We start from the raw sequence: 20,631 nt of genomic DNA, 5'->3' as shown, positions 1-20,631 counted from the left end.
CCCTGTAGGGGGTGTTGCAGAGTCAATGCGGACATTATTTCATTTTCCGTCCAAGATTGAAGATTGAAGACTTTATTAGAAGTTTGCATAGGAAAAGGTACAGTTTCATGACGGTACAGTTCACTGGTACAAGGTCTACTAAAAGGAGATCCATGAAAAGACTAAGCTTATTTACACAGGAAACCATTTAAGTATCTCATATATGAGTTATAAAATAAAAGTCAGTGTACGGTATTTTATTTTGACATTAAAGCTTTGGTTGAGAGATGTTTGGTTTCCACGGAGAAACCAGAGACATGCTGGGGACCCAAACTAGCCTAGAGTGAAAATAGCAGATTTACGACACTTTGTGGGCTTGTAGATCTGCTATTTTCACTATGGTTATTAATATTATTATTGAATGTAAATTAGGCCTATTGGATTTTCTGATTTTATTTGTGAAATACCTCTCGGGTGGGAAAAAAAACAGTTTGAATTGTTTTCAATCCTTTAAAACAAATCTTTTGATTTCTTTTTTTTTTGTTAGTTAACATGTTATAAAATCCTTTCAAATGAGATAAATATGAGATAAATTAAATTATGAAAGATAATGAAACAAAACAATATTCAATGTTTAGTGTCTGCTCGACACCGTGCTACTGACGAACTACAACCCCACAGAGTAACCCGGAATACAGATGGGATTTATGGCTCTCTGAAGTGAGCCGGATCTCTGGGATCCGTTCCTTTCAAAGAGCCGTGGCTCATTTAAGTTACTAGTTACTTTGTAGATTTTGATTATAATTACAAATGAATAACTTCAACCCTATAGGACTATACATTTATTTCTGATATTTTCCGATCGACAAGTTCACGCAGTGTGAACTTGTAGATCCAAGACGGCCCAGCTGCAAAAATGATTTTCTTTTTTTACATTTTATTCATTGTAAAACCTGTTAAACTGGACATTCTGCACACTTTCTACTATTGGTACTTTGTTAAGTACATTTTGATACCAATACTTTCGTACTTTCACTCAAGTACAGTATTTTCTGGACTATAAGGCGCACCTGACTATAAGGCGCACTGTCAATGAATGGTCTATTTTCAAACTGTTTTCATATATAAGGCGCACCTGACTATAAGGCGCACATAATAGACGCTACCGTTGCGTTATGCATCCAACAGATGGAGCTGTGCTAAAGGGAATGTCAATGAATGATCCATATATAAGGCGCACTGGACTATAGGGTGTGCCAAATGTAGTTCTAAGAGCGGCCATTTCTTGGGTAAACACAGCCTTACACAGGTGTTCTGATTAGACTATAGCATTAGTTCTATGCAATCAAACAATTGAAACACCTGTGTTTTGACCCAAGAAATGGCCGCTAAGGACTACAATGACGTAGCCGCTGGCACACACTATAAGGCGCACTGTAGTTTTTTGAGAAAATTGAAGGCTTTTAAGTGCGCCTTATAGTCCGGAAAATACGGTATATTAACATTCCAAACTTCTACTTGTGGCAGAGTATTTCTACACTGATTGCAGTATTGATATACATATATATTTTTGTATTTATTTGAGTACTTTTCCCCGCCACTGTTCATTTACAAAATGAACGGCTCCCTACTGTGAACCAAATCCCAAAGAGCTGTTCAAAAGACTCGGCTCGTTCACGAACGTCCCACTTGTAACCCGGAAGTGATGTGTGTAACTTCCGGTGTGCTGCTCGCTGAGCTTTAAGTTATCGTTGATAATTTTAGTCTTTCAGCCTCGAGCTGCAAAAACCTGCTGAAAAACACTAAACGATGCCCTTATAGAGACTTAGTGACGTCACAATAACGCCACCTCGCCGTCCGGACGGAAAGCCTGACGAAAAAAAGAGAAGAAAAGAGAGTGAGGAAAAAAAACGACAACAAACAAAACAAAGGCCTGTGATCTGCGAGATCTGCGATCCGATCTGCAAAACATCAGACAGACAGACAGACAGACAGACAGACAGACAGACAGACAGACAGACATTGATTGATTGATTGACAGATCCAGTCCATAACGGTTGCAGTGAGACTCAGTCCATCCTAACGGTAAGTCATCAATAACGTTAATGCTCTGGTTAATGTTGTCACCCTTTTCCAGGGCCCCGGGACCCCCAAAATAGTCATGTTTCAACCGGGGACCCCTCAACACAATCATATGTTTTAACGGGGACCCCCAAAATAGTCAAATTTCAACTGGAGAACCCTGAAATTATCCTATTTGAACTGGGAAACCCTTAAATAGTCATGTTTCAACCGGGGACCCCAGCATAATCATATGTTTTACTGTGGACCCCCAAATAGTCACATTTCAACTGGTGACCCCCTTAGAATAATCACATTTCATCCGGGGACCCCCCACGGTCCACCACGACAAGCACTATTGCCTATTTGACCAGAGGTACTGAAACAGGTCTTTAAAGTCCTTGATTTGTCACTTTATAAATGTGCAGACACCCTGGCATGTAGACACTTCTGTTCACTGTTGAGAGAGAAAACAATGTTAACATTTAGCTAAACGTCTGGGGACCCCCCTGGGGGTCTCAACCCACAGGTTGAGAACCACTGTGTATTGCTATTATTATTACTTATTGTATTAATAAGTATTAAGGCCCATTCCCACTGGGCCAGATAAGAGATAAAAAAAATCGCTTTCTCCAGATATTTTTCTATTCAAAGTGGATGGTAGATACAGATAAAAAAAAGGCACAGATAAAAGTATCTGTGGCAAATATCTGTGGTAGATATTTTTTTTTTTTTATCTGTATCTACCATCCACTTTGAATGGAAAAATATCTGGAGAAAGAGATTTTTTTATCTGTTATCTGGCCCAGTGGGAATGGGCCTGTTTTGTGTCTATTTTGTATTAGTGCTGCTCAATATATCGTATCGTTATCGAGTTAAATATGACCCTGCACAACATCACGATCATGAAAGGCAACGATATGGTGATATATCGCCATATCGTTGCCCATATCGTTATATTGTTGCCTTTTGCTGCAACAGTTTTCACCGTTGCAACACTTTATAGAATATTGAACTGAATATGAAATGTGTATGGTAATATTGTAGGCCTATATCGTGTCGATATCAAAATATGTGTGATAGTTACCGAGATATGTAAGTGTGTCCATATCGTGCAGCTCTGTGTTGTATAATATAAATAGTTGTGTTACAAGATGTGGGTTTCAAACCGTTTTCACATCAAGGTCCTTTATTTAATGAGCGTTTGATCCACAGAAGCACCGTTTGATGATATGTAGCCTCTCAGACTAAAAATCTAGAATATTTTGTTGTCCTTGGATGAGATTTTATCCACAATTCCATGTTGTATTGATGTTGATACCATAGCAGAGATAACAGGCCAACCTTGATCAAAATAACAATTATTCTACATTCTATAATTGTGTAGACTTCTGGTAAATTAAGTAATACAGATGTTAAACCCATTTAGGCCTAGGATTATTGAATGCTTTAACCAGTGAAAAATAGCAGATATACAAGCTCACAGCGCGGCACCGAGTGCCGCGCTGCGAGCTTGTAGATCTGCTATTTTTGAAAAAGTCGTGAAAATGTGTGCAAATCTTTGAATATATGTATTTTCAAAGCGAACGTTTGTAAGTCAAATTTTGCTTCTGGGGGTGGTCCCTGGAACTAGATATTTTGAAATGCGGGTCCGTGGCCAAATACATATCATCTTGGGGGTCCTTGACATAGGTTTCTTGCACACATTTTCACGATTTTTCAAAAATAGCAGATCTACAAGCTTGCAGCGCGCTGTGAGCTTGTGATCACGCTGTGATCTGCTGTTTTTCAATAGTTAACATTCATGGGGGGCCCGCAGTGAATCCTTGTACCCGGGGCCCAGAATTTGGTGTGACGCCCCTGGTTGGTTCCATAGCAGAGAGAACAGGCAACACGTTGATCAATAAAACTATTCTTCTACATTCTATAGTTGTATAGACCAGGGGTTTTCAAACTGTGTTGACTCAGGTCACCCTAAAGAACTCTTTCATCCACGGGACCCCTGAGTTACACTGTTAATGTTTGGAGTCTTACATCATATTAGGGAAATTATCCGTTTCCATCAGAACTGACTGAAAATAACGTTATACTTATACTATCGTTTAACCACTTGAACCCCAGCATGCCTATTCTGGGGGGAAGGCGTTGTGAGCTTGTAGATCTTCTATTTATGGTTAAGAGAGTTGGCTTTAGATGGAAAAATAACTCATCAAGTGCAGTGCAAATCAGGTCTGTTTTACTAAGCATAGTGAAGTGATATTGATTGATATTGATACAGAAGTTTAACAATAATTTAATTTTTGAGAGTGTAAAATGAAACCCATTTGATTGATTGATTGATTGATTTGATTGAGTATGTTATTAGATAAAAAAAATGTAGTACAGTACAAGTACAGTTAAAACACCCTGCCTAAAAGGAATGTCCCAAATAAGACCTTTCACAGTCTTTTTTTTTACGTTGGAAGGCCTTGGTATTAATTCATGGACATTTGGTTTCATTTTACACTCTGAAGAGTTAAAGATCTATAAGGGTCCATTTGGAATATCCGAGGGCAGTTGTAACACTTTTAAACCCATTCTTTAGTGAAATCTTTGTTCGTAGTCACTGGATCCTGCCTTTGTAGGGCAGAATTAAGGTCTAGCATTTCTTCAAATTGTTACAAAACCATGTAAAAGTGAAGTGAAGTCATTCACAACAAGTTGAAGGATAACATTAAAGTGATGATGATGTACCGTGCATGTTCATATAAACATTTTTCAAATGTTAGTTTTGTTGTTGTTGACATTTTGGACAAAACAGACAGTTTTGCGTGGCGCTGCCCAGATGTGCCCATAGGGCCCAGATGTGCCCATAGTGCCCAGATGTGCCCATAGGGCCCATAGTGCCCAGATGTGCCCATAGGGCCCATAGTGCCCAGATGTGCCCATAGGGCCCATAGTGCCCAGATGTGCCCATAGGGCCCATAGTGCCCAGATGTGCCCATAGTGCCCAGATGTGCCCATAGGGCCCATAGTGCCCAGATGTGCCCATAGGGCCCATAGTGCCCAGATGTGCCTATAGTGCCCATAGTGCCCAGATGTGCCTATAGTGCCCATAGTGCCCAGATGTGCCCATAGGGCCCATAGTGCCCAGATGTGCCCATAGTGCCCATAGTGCCCAGATGTGCCCATAGGGCCCATAGTGCCCAGATGTGCCCATAGTGCCCATAGGGCCCATAGTGCCCAGATGTGCCTATAGTGCCCATAGTGCCCATAGGGCCCATAGTGCCCAGATGTGCCTATAGTGCCCATAGTGCCCATAGGGCCCATAGTGCCCAGATGTGCCTATAGTGCCCAGTGCACACCAACCTGAACAGTCAACATTTAGCCTCTCATAACTCTGTCTGGTCACAATTCTTTAGAAACATGTATTCTATTTTGTGTTTGCAGCTTTGCATTTATTTTGTGTTCTCATACTTCTTTGTGTCAATATTGATATATACGTAATTACATGTTTGACCATGGATGTGTTTAGTTCTATTCAAGGCCGATTATTTTGCTACACATGTGTTTGTCCAGGATAACTATTCAATGGCCTCACAATTGACTCACAACTTGTAATTGCAAATTGTACTATGGATGGACAACATTTCACATCTCAGTATTCAAATACTTCGATACAATATACAGTAGTATTACCATACATAGTCTCATATTATACGTTTTGCAGCAGTGAAAACTAAGATTTATTCAAAAAACAGCATAATAAAGGTGCTATTGGGTTCCACACTTGTTATTTGATATTCTAAGTGTAGCACAGGGCAACAATAGAGGGTATGCACGTGACATCACTGTGATGGATGTTATGTGGGAACGCCTACTGAGTGGCAAAAACTAAATTTCTGCCATTGACAGCCCATACATCCAAACAGAAAAGTCCCTTCTGATTGCATTAAACAAAGTTAAACTCACCAAAATTGCGGCTGTACTGAAAGCTTACATTATCCTCTTTCTATCTGCAACGTTTTTGTTTCATAAAAATCCAACATAGACATGTTATGAGCTACTTTCTGTCAAGACATTCTGTGCAGGTGATTATTTTTCCAAGTGTCAGAGTTTGGAAGCACTCGTTTTCAACAACACACTCCATATATGGGCAGTCCATAGTCTGCATACAACACAAAGCTGACCCCTCCACTCCATATATGGTCAGTCCATAGTCTGCATACAACACAAAGCTGACCCCTCCACTCCATATATGGGCAGTCCATAGTCTGCATACAGCACAAAGCTGACCCCTCCACTCCATATATGGTCAGTCCATAGTCTGCATACAACACAAAGCTGACCCCTCCACTCCATATATGGTCAGTCCATAGTCTGCATACAACACAAAGCTGACCCCTCCACTCCATATATGGTCAGTCCATAGTCTGCATACAACACAAAGCTGACCCCTCCACTCCATATATGGTCAGTCCATAGTCTGCATACAACACAAAGCTGACCCCTCCACTCCATATATGGTCAGTCCATAGTCTGCATACAGCACAAAGCTGACCCCTCCACTCCATATATGGTCAGTCCATACTATAGTCTGCATACAACACAAAGCTGACCCCTCCACTCCATATATGGTCAGTCCATAGTCTGCATACAACACAAAGCTGACCCCTCCACTCCATATATGGTCAGTCCATAGTCTGCATACAACACAAAGCTGACCCCTCCACTCCATATATGGTCAGTCCATAGTCTGCATACAACACAAAGCTGACCCCTCCACTCCATATATGGTCAGTCCATAGTCTGCCAGGAGCGTCACAGTAGAAAAAGTGAAACCAAGAAGAGCCACTTGTCCAACGGACAAGTACATTTTTAATGAACTTGTCCAGAAGGATTTATTACTTGTGCCGGACAACAGGACAAGCCTAATAATAAGAATAATACCAGGGTTCCCACGGTCATGAAATTCCTGGAAATATTTTGAAATGAGAAAAAAAACTAACTCCGGGACTGACAAAGTTTTGGAATTGATCAAGGGTCCTGGAAGGTCCTGGAAAAAATAGCTATGCATTGTCTTTGGTTATTGATTTTGTTAATACCTCTGAAATGACAAATTAAACATTGGCAAAATTGTCAAATATTAGAGTCAGAAATTGCGAGGCGTTGTGAGCATGTAGATCTGCTATTTTCACAATAGAAACGTGTTATCCGAAATTCCTCTACTCTTAGTGCTCGTCAGGGGGGGGGGGGGGGGTCCCCAGTTAAAATATGATTATTTCGGGGGTCACGGCCTGAAAAGGTTGAGAACCACTGGCATACACAACCTTATATAGTCCTGGAAATCGGGTTAAATATTCTGGAAAAGTTTTGGAAAAGTTTTGGAAATTAATTGGTAAAAATGTGTGGGAACCCTGTAATACTATGTGTTTCAGATGTCCAGTTTCCCAGCGCTCCAGACCCAGATGACCAGTATAATAATATTAATAATGTGTTTCAAGATGTCCAGTATAATAATATTAATAATGTGTTTCAGATGTCCAGTATAATAATATTAATAATGTGTTTCAGATGTCCAGTATAATAATATTAATAATGTGTTTCAGATGTCCAGTATAATAATATTAATAATGTGTTTCAGATGTCCAGTATAATAATATTAATAATGTGTTTCAGATGTCCAGTATAATAATATTAATAATGTGTTTCAGATGTCCAGTATAATAATATTAATAATGTGTTTCAGATGTCCAGTATAATAATATTAATAATATGTTTCAGATGTCCAGTATAATAATATTAATAATGTGTTTCAGATGTCCAGTATAATAATATTAATAATATGTTTCAGATGTCCAGTATAATAATATTAATAATGTGTTTCAGATGTCCAGTATAATCATATTAATAATCTGTTTCAGATGTCCAGTATAATAATATTAATAATGTGTTTCAGATGTCCAGTACCAGTAAGACTCCCTAATCGGGAGATAAGCGACCGTAGGTCGCTTATCTCCACAAATAGGGCAAAAATTAGTTTTTCCTAAATCTTCCTGATCCATGTTGATGTCATGAGTGTAGACATGCTGTGTAGTGATTTTCGTGATTTTAGGGCAAAATCTGTAGGAGTTACGGCATTTTATGTGAGCTGCAGTGGCAGGGGGTCCTCCACTGGGGGCGCCAGCACTTGTGCATCCGTTCTGGAGCACCAGGAGTCGGTGGTCCCCGGGAATTCACCGTGAGCAGCCCCGTTGCGGTGGTCATTTGGTCATTTTTGCACATTTTTTACATCTGGGGGTCCCCCAGGGACCTGGGGGTCCCTGGGGCTCTGGGGGTCCTTGGAGGTTGTAGTTTGGCAGTCAAGGAGTGTGTGTGCAAAATCTGGCATGGATCGGGTCAACGGTTGCGGAGATATGAGCAGGGAAAAAGTGTGACGTCTGACGTGTGACTCACTCACTGACGGACAGCCTGTGGAGGTTTCTATAGTATACTTGCGACCTACGGTCGCAATAATCATATTAATAATGTGTTTCAGATGTCCAGTTTCCCAGCTCTCCAGACCCAGATGGCTGACCAGTATAATAATATTAACTAGAAGCAGTGCTCTTCCGAGCACAGGTCTCCACCAGGCCACACAAATCGGCCTGTTATAGCGCCACCATGAGGCTGATTTTAAAAATGTGGGGCAGAGGTTCTGAATTAGCATCCAGGGAGTGTGTGTGCTCAGTTTGGCAGCGATCGGGCCAACGGCGCCGGAGATTAGCTGGTAACAACCAGGCCACACAAATCGGCCTGTTATAGCGCCACCATGAGGCTGATTTGAAAAATGTCGGGCAGAGGTTCTAGATTGGCATCCAGGGAATGTGTGTGCTCACTTTGGCAGCGACCGGGCCAACGGCGACTGAGATTAGCTGCACACAAACTGCGAGGACACACGCACGCACGCACGGACGGACGGACACACGGACGGACGGAGGGGAAAACATACTCTCCCTCAGCCTTCGGCTGGTGGAGACAATAATGTGTTTCAGATGTCCAGTATAATAATATTAATAATATGTTTCAGATGTCCAGTATAATAATATTAATAATGTGTTTCAGATGTCCAGTATAATAATATTAATAATGTGTTTCAGATGTCCAGTACCAGTAAGACTCCCTAATCGGGAGATAAGCGACCGTAGGTCGCTTATCTCCACAAATAGGGCAAAAATTAGTTTTTCCTAAATCTTCCTGATCCATGTTGATGTCATGAGTGTAGACATGCTGTGTAGTGATTTTCGTGATTTTAGGGCAAAATCTGTAGGAGTTACGGCATTTTATGTGAGCTGCAGTGGCAGGGGGTCCTCCACTGGGGGCGCCAGCACTTGTGCATCCGTTCTGGAGCACCAGGAGTCGGTGGTCCCCGGGAATTCACCGTGAGCAGCCCCGTTGCGGTGGTCATTTGGTCATTTTTCACATTTTTTACATCTGGGGGTCCCCCAGGGACTCCGGGGGTCCTTGGAGGTTGTAGTTTGGCAGTCAAGGAGTGTGTGTGCAAAATCTGGCATGGATCGGGTCAACGGTTGCGGAGATATGAGCAGGGAAAAAGTGTGACGTCTGACGTGTGACTCACTCACTGACGGACAGCCTGTGGAGGTTTCTATAGTATACTTGCGACCTACGGTCGCAATAATCATATTAATAATGTGTTTCAGATGTCCAGTTTCCCAGCTCTCCAGACCCAGATGGCTGACCAGTATAATAATATTAATAATGTGTTTCAGATGTCCAGTATAATAATATTAATAATGTGTTTCAGATGTCCAGTATAATAATATTAATAATGTGTTTCAGATGTCCAGTATAATCATATTAATAATGTGTTTCAGATGTCCAGTATAATAATATTAATAATGTGTTTCAGATGTCCAGTATAATAATATTAATAATGTGTTTCAGATGTCCAGTATAATCATATTAATAATCTGTTTCAGATGTCCAGTTTCCCAGCTCTCCAGACCCAGATGGCCAGTGTGATGGAGACTCTGGTCCATGCGGCCGTGGCTGAACTGGGGAAGCTGGTGGAGGACAGCACCGTGTTCGTCTTCCACCTCCACCTGTCCAGAGAGGGCGGGGCCGAGGGGGAGCAGGACCCCGACGAGCTGAGAGACAAGCTGCAGACCGAGAGCAGGATGAAGATGGTAGGTTTCTACGATGATGATCTCATTCACTAGTGGAATGTTTTTAACCAAACTACTCCCAACTGGCCCGGTTATTTTTCCTTTTTCTTACCTTTTTAATGTATAAAGTTGTCAAATATGTCAGTAATTTCTTTGTATATTTAGGTTAGGTGTCATATCTGCCATGTGCAACTTCAAAGCCTACAAGCCAAACAGAAATGTAATTATCAACGACAAAAACACAATGAAATCATTTATCACAATTATTTGAGTGACAATTAATGGTGATGTAAATGACATGATGGTGACAGCTTGTGGTCCTGCAAGGAAGAGCATTTTAGATCAGTGGTTCTCAATCGCTTTCATGTCAAGGACCCCCAATTTGGCACACATAATTAGCCTGCGGACCCCCCGTTTGAAAATATAAGCCAGGGACCCCCATATAAGAGAAGATTATTTTATGGCTCTAGCAGTGATTCTCAACCATTTTAATTTCAAGGACCCCCAGTTTGACTTGCATTAGGGCTACGGACCCCCATTTAGTGGTATTTCTATCTCTAAGACCCCAATTTATATTGTAAAATCAATGTTAATTTAACTGTGAGATTGTACCCGTTAGGGTCCATTTGGTTCCATCTGTACACTCTCTTGAGTGACAGACCCATAAGGGTCCATTGGGTTCCTAACTATCATTTAGCTGGGGACCCCCTGCAACTCCCTCTTGGACCCCTGAGGGTCCCCGGACCCCACTTTGAGAACCACTGTTTTAGACGGCACTTCAAGATATAATATAGCATATAATATAATATAATAATATAATAAACTTGTCTTCACCAGTCTGTTCAAACAAAACATCAACGTTTTCAGCCCAAGGACCCCTTAGTTGAGAGAGAGATGAAGCAGGGACCCCCACAACCTGTTCATAGATTCCATATAGTTTCATTGTTTGACGGCACAATCATCAGTGTATTTTGGATTCATCACGATTTGTGTTTTCAGATATTTAACCACTTGAACCGTCAATACTTAAAGGCCCACTTCACCTCTGGGACAACCAGATCTTATGTTATTGTTGTTTGGGACACGATCAACACAATCCTTATTTGTTGTGTTCAATCTGTGTTTTGAGATATTTTAGTATTTCAGCATGACTAATGATGCATTTTGCATTCAAAATGCATCACTAGTCAAACAACAATAAAATAAGATCTGGTTGTCCCAGAGGTGAGCTGGGCCTTGAACTTGACATTTCCCTCTGTACTTCTGCCTTCTTCCCCCTCAACACCAAAGCTCTTTGCCAAAAATAGCCGATCTACAAGCGCACAACGCCTCGCGCTGCAGAATATGGACGCTAGGGTTCAAGTGGTTAATATAAAAAAGGAGGAAAAACGTTTCTATCACACAACGATTTGGAGGACCACCTGTAGTAACTCTGAGGACCCCCATAGGGGTCCCAGACCCCCTGTTGAAGACCCTAGATCATCAGGTCACCACTAGGGATGAAGCTCGTTAATATGTTATTGATAATGAGAACCTTATCGATCCTGCTTATTGAGCCAGGCTTTTATCCAGACCACTGTTGAGCGTTTTCTAATATTTTGTGGAAAGATGTGAGACGACAAATTCTGAACAGAACTGGTATCTTTTTGAGCGGTGGTAAACCGCTCCTATACGAGGCTGTGCGTATGTCTGTAGCCTTTTTCCTCAGCGTTTTGCCATAGCAAAACGTGTGTGTGTAGCATCATGTTTGTCTAGTGATGTCATATGTCGTATGTATGTAGCCTTTTTCCTCAGCGTTTTGCCATAGCATAACGTGTGTGTGTAGCATAGCCTGTACATCCTAGACTCAAACCCTAGTCTGAAGATGTTATGCAAGCATGACCACCGCTCACTTCACATTGGGTGTGTTTTATTTTTATTTATTTTTAATATTTATTTTTTAATATTTGTTACTTTTAATATTTTATTTATTAAAAGTAACACATATTATCATTAAATATCATTAAAACAATAATTCATTAGTGTGCAATAAGTGTTAAATGGCTTTATATTATGAATAGTACTGTAATCATTTCTTGATGGCCTCTTGTCTTGATTGTTTAAACATGACATCATGGGCCGCTATGCTTGATAACAAGCTTGATAAGCCCAAAGCTTATTGATACCATGGGTAATCAATACATTTGTTATTATGGAGTTTGTAGTGGCTCCACCTCCATCCCTTGTCTCCACTATGCACAGAAAACCATCCTATCGATAAACTCAGGTTGTTCAGTGCAGCGATGGCTGAGGAGACTAAACTCCTGCTAAACCCAACCTTGTTCCTCTTCAGGGTTCTGATCTTCACCCTGATGGCATGAGGTGGACGTAGAGATACAGATAATAAGTGTGTGATGGTCTTATTGTTCATATCAGACAGGCTGGGTGTGGGAAGTCTGATGATCTTGGAAGCAACACGGGTGATACTGTAAAGTTAGTTTCTGTTAGGCATGGACAGTATGGTGAAGAAACATGCAGAGCAATACAACAGGTTGAATAATGCTCTTGTACAGTATAACAGAAGATGGGGGCAACAGACAGTGATCTTAACGTAGCTATAAGGATAGATGTAATGTGTTGATCAAACCTCAGTTTAGTCCAAGATGTTATGTGAAGCATGGAAACAATAGAAGCTTCAAAGTGTTTAGTTTCCACCCAGTGTTGATTTTGACAGCACATTTTCATTTAGTTTTAATCATAACCCCCGGGCTTCGGACCCGGGTCTCCCGCGTGAAAGTCTAACATCTTAACCATCAGACCAAAGGGATATCCCTATGGACAGAGGGGGATAGTTAGATAGCAGTGTCACTCTGTTACACATAGTCTTTTCAACACAATTCCAATTAGTTTTAATATGTTTTAGTAATCTGAAATAGTTTACCTTTAGTCTAGTTTTAATATGTTTTAGTAATCTGAAATGGTTTACCTTTAGTCTAGTTTTAATATGTTTTAGTAATCTGAAATAGTTTACCTTTAGTCTAGTTTTAATATGTTTTAGTAATCTGAAATGGTTTACCTTTAGTCTAGTTTTAATATGTTTTAGTAATCTGAAATGGTTTACCTTTAGTCTAGTTTTAATATGTTTTAGTAATCTGAAATGGTTTACCTTTAGTCTAGTTTTAATATGTTTTAGTAATCTGAAATGGTTTACCTTTAGTCTAGTTTTAATATGTTTTAGTAATCTGAAATGGTTTACCTTTAGTCTAGTTTTAATATGTTTTAGTAATCTGAAATAGTTTACCTTTAGTCTAGTTTTAATATGTTTTAGTAATCTGAAATAGTTTACCTTTAGTCTAGTTTTAATATGTTTTAGTAATCTGAAATGGTTTACCTTTAGTCTAGTTTTAATATGTTTTAGTAATCTGAAATGGTTTACCTTTAGTCTAGTTTTAATATGTTTTAGTAATCTGAAATGGTTTACCTTTAGTCTAGTTTTAATATGTTTTAGTAATCTGAAATAGTTTACCTTTAGTCTAGTTTTAATATGTTTTAGTAATCTGAAATGGTTTACCTTTAGTCTAGTTTTAATATGTTTTAGTAATCTGAAATGGTTTACCTTTAGTCTAGTTTTAATATGTTTTAGTAATCTGAAATGGTTTACCTTTAGTCTAGTTTTAATATGTTTTAGTAATCTGAAATGGTTTACCTTTAGTCTAGTTTTAATATGTTTTAGTAATCTGAAATGGTTTACCTTTAGTCTAGTTTTAATATGTTTTAGTAATCTGAAATGGTTTACCTTTAGTCTAGTTTTAATATGTTTTAGTAATCTGAAATAGTTTACCTTTAGTCTAGTTTTAATATGTTTTAGTAATCTGAAATAGTTTACCTTTAGTCTAGTTTTAATATGTTTTAGTAATCTGAAATGGTTTACCTTTAGTCTAGTTTTAATATGTTTTAGTAATCTGAAATGGTTTACCTTTAGTCTAGTTTTAATATGTTTTAGTAATCTGAAATAGTTTACCTTTAGTCTAGTTTTAATATGTTTTAGTAATCTGAAATGGTTTACCTTTAGTCTAGTTTTAATATGTTTTAGTAATCTGAAATGGTTTACCTTTAGTCTAGTTTTAATATGTTTTAGTAATCTGAAATGGTTTACCTTTAGTCTAGTTTTAATATGTTTTAGTAATCTGAAATGGTTTACCTTTAGTCTAGTTTTAATATGTTTTAGTAATCTGAAATAGTTTACCTTTAGTCTAGTTTTAATATGTTTTAGTAATCTGAAATGGTTTACCTTTAGTCTAGTTTTAATATGTTTTAGTAATCTGAAATGGTTTACCTTTAGTCTAGTTTTAATATGTTTTAGTAATCTGAAATGGTTTACCTTTAGTCTAGTTTTAATATGTTTTAGTAATCTGAAATGGTTTACCTTTAGTCTAGTTTTAATATGTTTTAGTAATCTGAAATGGTTTACCTTTAGTCTAGTTTTAATATGTTTTAGTAATCTGAAATGGTTTACCTTTAGTCTAGTTTTAATATGTTTTAGTAATCTGAAATGGTTTACCTTTAGTCTAGTTTTAATATGTTTTAGTAATCTGAAATGGTTTACCTTTAGTCTAGTTTTAATATGTTTTAGTAATCTGAAATGGTTTACCTTTAGTCTAGTTTTAATATGTTTTAGTAATCTGAAATGGTTTACCTTTAGTCTAGTTTTAATATGTTTTAGTAATCTGAAATGGTTTACCTTTAGTCTAGTTTTAATATGTTTTAGTAATCTGAAATGGTTTACCTTTAGTCTAGTTTTAATATGTTTTAGTAATCTGAAATAGTTTACCTTTAGTCTAGTTTTAATATGTTTTAGTAATCTGAAATAGTTTACCTTTAGTCTAGTTTTAATATGTTTTAGTAATCTGAAATGGTTTACCTTTAGTCTAGTTTTAATATGTTTTAGTAATCTGAAATGGTTTACCTTTAGTCTAGTTTTAATATGTTTTAGTAATCTGAAATGGTTTACCTTTAGTCTAGTTTTAATATGTTTTAGTAATCTGAAATGGTTTACCTTTAGTCTAGTTTTAATATGTTTTAGTAATCTGAAATGGTTTACCTTTAGTCTAGTTTTAATATGTTTTAGTAATCTGAAATGGTTTACCTTTAGTCTAGTTTTAATATGTTTTAGTAATCTGAAATAGTTTACCTTTAGTCTAGTTTTAATATGTTTTAGTAATCTGAAATGGTTTACCTTTAGTCTAGTTTTAATATGTTTTAGTAATCTGAAATGGTTTACCTTTAGTCTAGTTTTAATATGTTTTAGTAATCTGAAATGGTTTACCTTTAGTCTAGTTTTAATATGTTTTAGTAATCTGAAATGGTTTACCTTTAGTCTAGTTTTAATATGTTTTAGTAATCTGAAATGGTTTACCTTTAGTCTAGTTTTAATATGTTTTAGTAATCTGAAATGGTTTACCTTTAGTCTAGTTTTAATATGTTTTAGTAATCTGAAATGGTTTACCTTTAGTCTAGTTTTAATATGTTTTAGTAATCTGAAATAGTTTACCTTTAGTCTAGTTTTAACTCATTTAGTGCCACCCCTTTCACCACTAGAGGGCGCCCAGTGGCCAGAGAAAATCCCATAGAGATATGCTGGTATATGCAGAAGCCCTGCAGCCATGACTTGCCTGAACACTTTCCTTTGTGCATGACTGCATGTACAGGAAGAGGATGAAGTTAGCTTGAAGTTAGCTATTGGCTACCAAGCATTTTAGAAGCCTTATTTTCGTCAACTTAGCCATGATTAAACCTTGCACACCTCATGCATGGGAAAAAAACAGAGAAGAATGAGCTCTGAAAAATCCAATGCAATCCAGAGTGGATTTGTGCAGTTTGTTCACAGCTTTCAAACAAAAAAATCCGATTGGAAATCCGTTCAGGCATTCTTGAGATAATCGCCCTTATGTTTTACATGTAATGTAAACAAAAATGGCTGCCCTGTATGTTAGATGGGGTTGTATGGGGGTGGAACATGCAAAATCGCGATTGAAATCATGTTCACCAGATTTGATGGGGTCCAAAAAAAAAAAAAAAAATTCAAAAAAAAAATTTTCAAAAAAAAAAAATTTTTTTTTTTTTTTTTTTATATCCCGAACTTGTTCGGGATAGGCACCCTGTGATACGATCATATATCCCGAACTAATTCGGGATAGGCACTCAATGAGTTAATATGTTTTAGTAATCTGAAATAGTTTACCTTTAGTCTAGTTTTAATATGTTTTAGTAATCTGAAATGGTTTACCTTTAGTCTAGTTTTAATATGTTTTAGTAATCTGAAATGGTTTACCTTTAGTCTAGTTTTAATATGTTTTAGTAATCTGAAATGGTTTACCTTTAGTCTAGTTTTAATATGTTTTAGTAATCTGAAATGGTTTACCTTTAGTCTAGTTTTAGTCGACTAAATACAACAAGATTTGAGTTGACTAATTCTACGTTTGATTTAGTCGACCTAAATGTATTGATGTCGTCTTAGTGACTGATTTTACCCTGGGTTGCACGCTGAACACAGCCGATATACAAGCTCGCTTGCGCTCCACATTGTTGTGAGCTTGTAGTTCTGCTATTTTCAGAACGCCACCAAACATAAAAGGACTTGTCTTTTAGTTCTACTGGATCTCTACTCCACTACAACCTCCCTGACAGTTTAGTCTAGGTTTAACAACTGTAAGCTTTATATGACACATAATAACAGCCATTGGCCCATTCAGAATGATTGAACGGCCTTTCAGCCAATCATAGCTATTTGGCCAACCCACCGCTCCAAGCCATTGGTCTTGCACACGTGTTTCACGAAAATGCTTTTTCGTCTTGTCTTTGTGCACACAGAATGAAAGGGGATACAGTATCCTATCCCAGTGTTTCTCAACCACTGTGCCTGGGGACCTTTGGTGTGCCCCTGAGACATAGGTGGCGGGTGAGCCAAACGTTTGGAGAGGCTATGTTTTTTTTTTTTTCAATACTAGGCTACTCTACAACATCTCGGATCCAAATATTGTAGCCTACTTTTACTCCACTACAATTATATGAAAACATAGCTACTAGTTACTTTGGAGATGTAAATTATTATATTATAAAACATAGTGCCTTTAGCCCCGTCTTATAGACTATTTGAAAATAGCTGATCTACAAGCTCACAACGCGCCGCGCTGCGCTGTGACACGTTGTGAGCTTATTTTGATGCCATCAGTTTCGTAGCCTACTTTTATCCAAGTACATTTTGAATTCCGGACTTTCTTATTTCAATAATGCAGTATTGATACTTTTACCTAAGTAAAAAATCGGAGTACGTTTTCCTCCACTGAGAACGGAGAGACACTAGAAAGCGCTCTATGAGTGTGATCACAGCAGCTGTAGCCCATGGTCATGATCAAGCCTAATTTATCTCTGTCCCGCGAGAGAATAGCAGACCTCCAAGCTCAGTCACACCGGGCACATCCGCGACGCGATGCATTGTGAGTGTGTAGGCCCTACTGTATGACTGAAGCTTGTACAGCCAGCAGCATTTGGGAATATGGGAAGCCAGCAGCCTCCCCTAGCCTTCTTTACGAGCCGCCTATGCCCTGAGAAGGGTCAAGTGTGCCCCTTGAAACTGCTTGAAAGCCAGTATTGTATTTATCATTTTAAAAATGATTTAAAGTAGTGAAAACAGCCGATCTACAGGTAGATCTGCTGTTTTCACTACTATTGTGCGACAGCCTTGTATGATGAAGCTGGGCTTTACTTTGCAAAGAAACATACAAATTTGAAACTTGGAGATACAAGATTTCTTCCCGACAGTGACGATATTTACACCCCCGTATTATGTTGGTGTGACCATGGATTCTTGGGACATGAAAAGTGTGCTCATGCAGAAAAAAGGTTGAGAAACACTGTCCTATCCTATTCACCTTTCAAGCAGCGACCCCCCCAACAAAAGTAATCATAGTCTTACTGGTTCACCCAGTTAAAATATGTTTTGAGTATATCAAGTAATCATATTTGAATGCAATGTAGACTACTACAACTGTTGTATGAATTTGCTATATAACATGACTGTAAAGGGACCTGCGAAAACCCACGGAAAAAAGCGCATGCTAAGTCGTTCCATCCCGTATTCCCCATCCCCCCCCACCTTCTGAGAGGTTGTGGCGCCCCTGGGAACTACTCTTGATTACATTTACTCGGATTACATTTACAAGGAGCCTTGGAAATAAGGGGGGAAAAAAAACAATAAAAACCATCGGCGATTAAATCATGGTTTAACCAATAGCCCTCCATGTGTTAATATGACAGAACATACTGTTCTGTGGAGAACCCTCCCAGAAGAACACGCTACCATCTACAGCAGGGGTTTCTCAAAGTGCGGGCCGCGGCACCCTAGGGCAGCGGTTCTAAACATTCTTTCAGGCCAGGGACCCCCAAAATAATCATATTTGCAAGGCGTTGTGAGTGTGTGAGCATGTGATGCTAAGTGAGAATGTTTTTCATAACCCTAACCCTCTAATATTCGTCAATTTGGCCAATGTTTAATTTGTCGTTTTAGAGATTAAAAAAAAAGTCCTTAAATTGTCACTTTAGAAATGTGCAGATACCCTCTATACACTTAAAACATAATGTTGGTTTGTTTACTGTTGAGTGAGAAAACAATGTTGCACATTAAGTTAATCATCTGGGGACCCCCCAAAATAATGTGGGGACCCCCTGGGGGTCCCGACCCACAGGTTGAGAACCACTCTACCAGGGTGCCTTGACAGTCCTGGGGTGCCTCAGAATCACTTGGATAATATTTAGAATTCATCAATAGGCCAAGGCCATTTTCTTTTCCATAGACTTTTACAAAAGACATTTTGATATCAATTATTTTAACCCTATAATCCAGGGCCAGATGCAGGTCATTTTGGGGGTCCTTGACATGAAAACGTTTTGAGAACCACTGATTTAGAAGAAGGATTTAGAAGACATTTGTAAAATCGGGTAAAAAATATTCAAAGACATTTTCAGGATTTTTCGTTTGTCGGATCGTTTGTTGAGAGAGAGATGAAGCAGGGACCCCCACAACCTGTTCATAGATTCCATATAGTTTCATCGTTTGACAGCACAATCATCAGTGTACTTTGGATTGTACTTAGTCTGCTCTTTTCCCCCTCTACACCAAAGCTCTTTGCCGAAAATAGCTGATCTCGGTGAGCTTGTAGATCTGCTATTCTTGGCTAAAGTTCGCAGAATATGGACACTAGGGTTCAAGTGGTTCATAAAAAAAAAAGAAAAAACCTTATACCACACAAAGATTTGGAGGACCCCCTGTAGTAACTCTGAGGACCCCCTAGGGGTCCCTGACCCCGTGTTGAAGACCCCTGGCCTCCATAGTAAAGTGTTGTGTTTGCCTCCATCATGGTAAAGAGTTGTTTTTATCTTCCCTCTCAGACTCTCTTTGCCTCCATCATGGAGACGCTGGGCAACGAGGCTCTGGGGAAGATGATGAAGATCGTGGACGATGCCAAGGTTCTCATGGACTTTGAGGAGTCCAGAGGATCCAGGAAGAAGAAACCTCTGACCAGCGTTCTCAACATCCTGTCTGACGGCGTGGGTGAGTGGCACCGCACATTACTGCTTCCTGTCTGGAGCGTGACTGCTTCCTGTCTGGAGCATTACTGCTTCCTGTCTGGAGCATGACTGCTTCCTGTCTGGAGCATGACTGCTTCCTGTCTGGAGCATTACTGCTTCCTGTCTGGAGCATTACTGCTTCCTGTCTGGAGCATGACTGCTTCCTGTCTGGAGCATTACTGCTTCCTGTCTGGAGCATTACTGCTTCCTGTCTGGAGCATTACTGCTTCCTGTCTGGAGCATGACTGCTTCCTGTCTGGAGCATTACTGCTTCCTGTCTGGAGCATTACTGCTTCCTGTCTGGAGCATGACTGCTTCCTGTCTGGAGCATTACTGCTTCCTGTCTGGAGCATTACTGCTTCCTGTCTGGAGCATGACTGCTTCCTGTCTGGAGCATTACTGCTTCCTGTCTGGAGCATTACTGCTTCCTGTCTGGAGCATTACTGCTTCCTGTCTGGAGCATGACTGCTTCCTGTCTGGAGCATTACTGCTTCCTGTCTGGAGCATTACTGCTTCCTGTCTGGAGCGTGACTGCTTCCTGTCTGGAGCATTACTGCTTCCTGTCTGGAGCATTACTGCTTCCTGTCTGGAGCATGACTGCTTCCTGTCTGGAGCATTACTGCTTCCTGTCTGGAGCATTACTGCTTCCTGTCTGGAGCATTACTGCTTCCTGTCTGGAGCATGACTGCTTCCTGTCTGGAGCATGACTGCTTCCTGTCTGGAGCATGACTGCTTCCTGTCTGGAGCATGACTGCTTCCTGTCTGGAGCATTACTGCTTCCTGTCTGGAGCATGACTGCTTCCTGTCTGGAGCATGACTGCTTCCTGTCTGGAGCATTACT

General features: G+C 39.3%; 1 protein-coding gene across 2 annotated transcripts in view; it reads left to right on the top strand.

The window, feature by feature from the left end:
• The first annotated feature begins 1,815 nt into the window (after positions 1–1,815).
• LOC308303762 (uncharacterized protein) overlaps positions 1,816–20,631 on the top strand; it is a 33,965-nt gene continuing 15,149 nt past the window's right edge. For both annotated transcript variants that reach the window (XM_080748257.1, XM_080748256.1), the window contains exons 1-3: positions 1,816–2,064; positions 9,999–10,205; positions 19,611–19,773. In XM_080748257.1, coding sequence (XP_080604383.1) covers positions 9,999–10,205; positions 19,611–19,773 — 370 coding nt within the window. In that variant the 5' untranslated portion in view covers positions 1,816–2,064. The remainder of the gene's footprint in view (positions 2,065–9,998; positions 10,206–19,610; positions 19,774–20,631) is intronic.

This window comes from Nannobrachium achirus, assembly GCF_963921795.1.
Source record: "Nannobrachium achirus genome assembly, chromosome: 18".
Classification (NCBI taxonomy): Eukaryota; Metazoa; Chordata; class Actinopteri; order Myctophiformes; family Myctophidae; genus Nannobrachium; species Nannobrachium achirus.
Note: the sequence above shows the minus strand (reverse complement) of the source record. Positions and strands in the feature narration are given on the sequence as shown.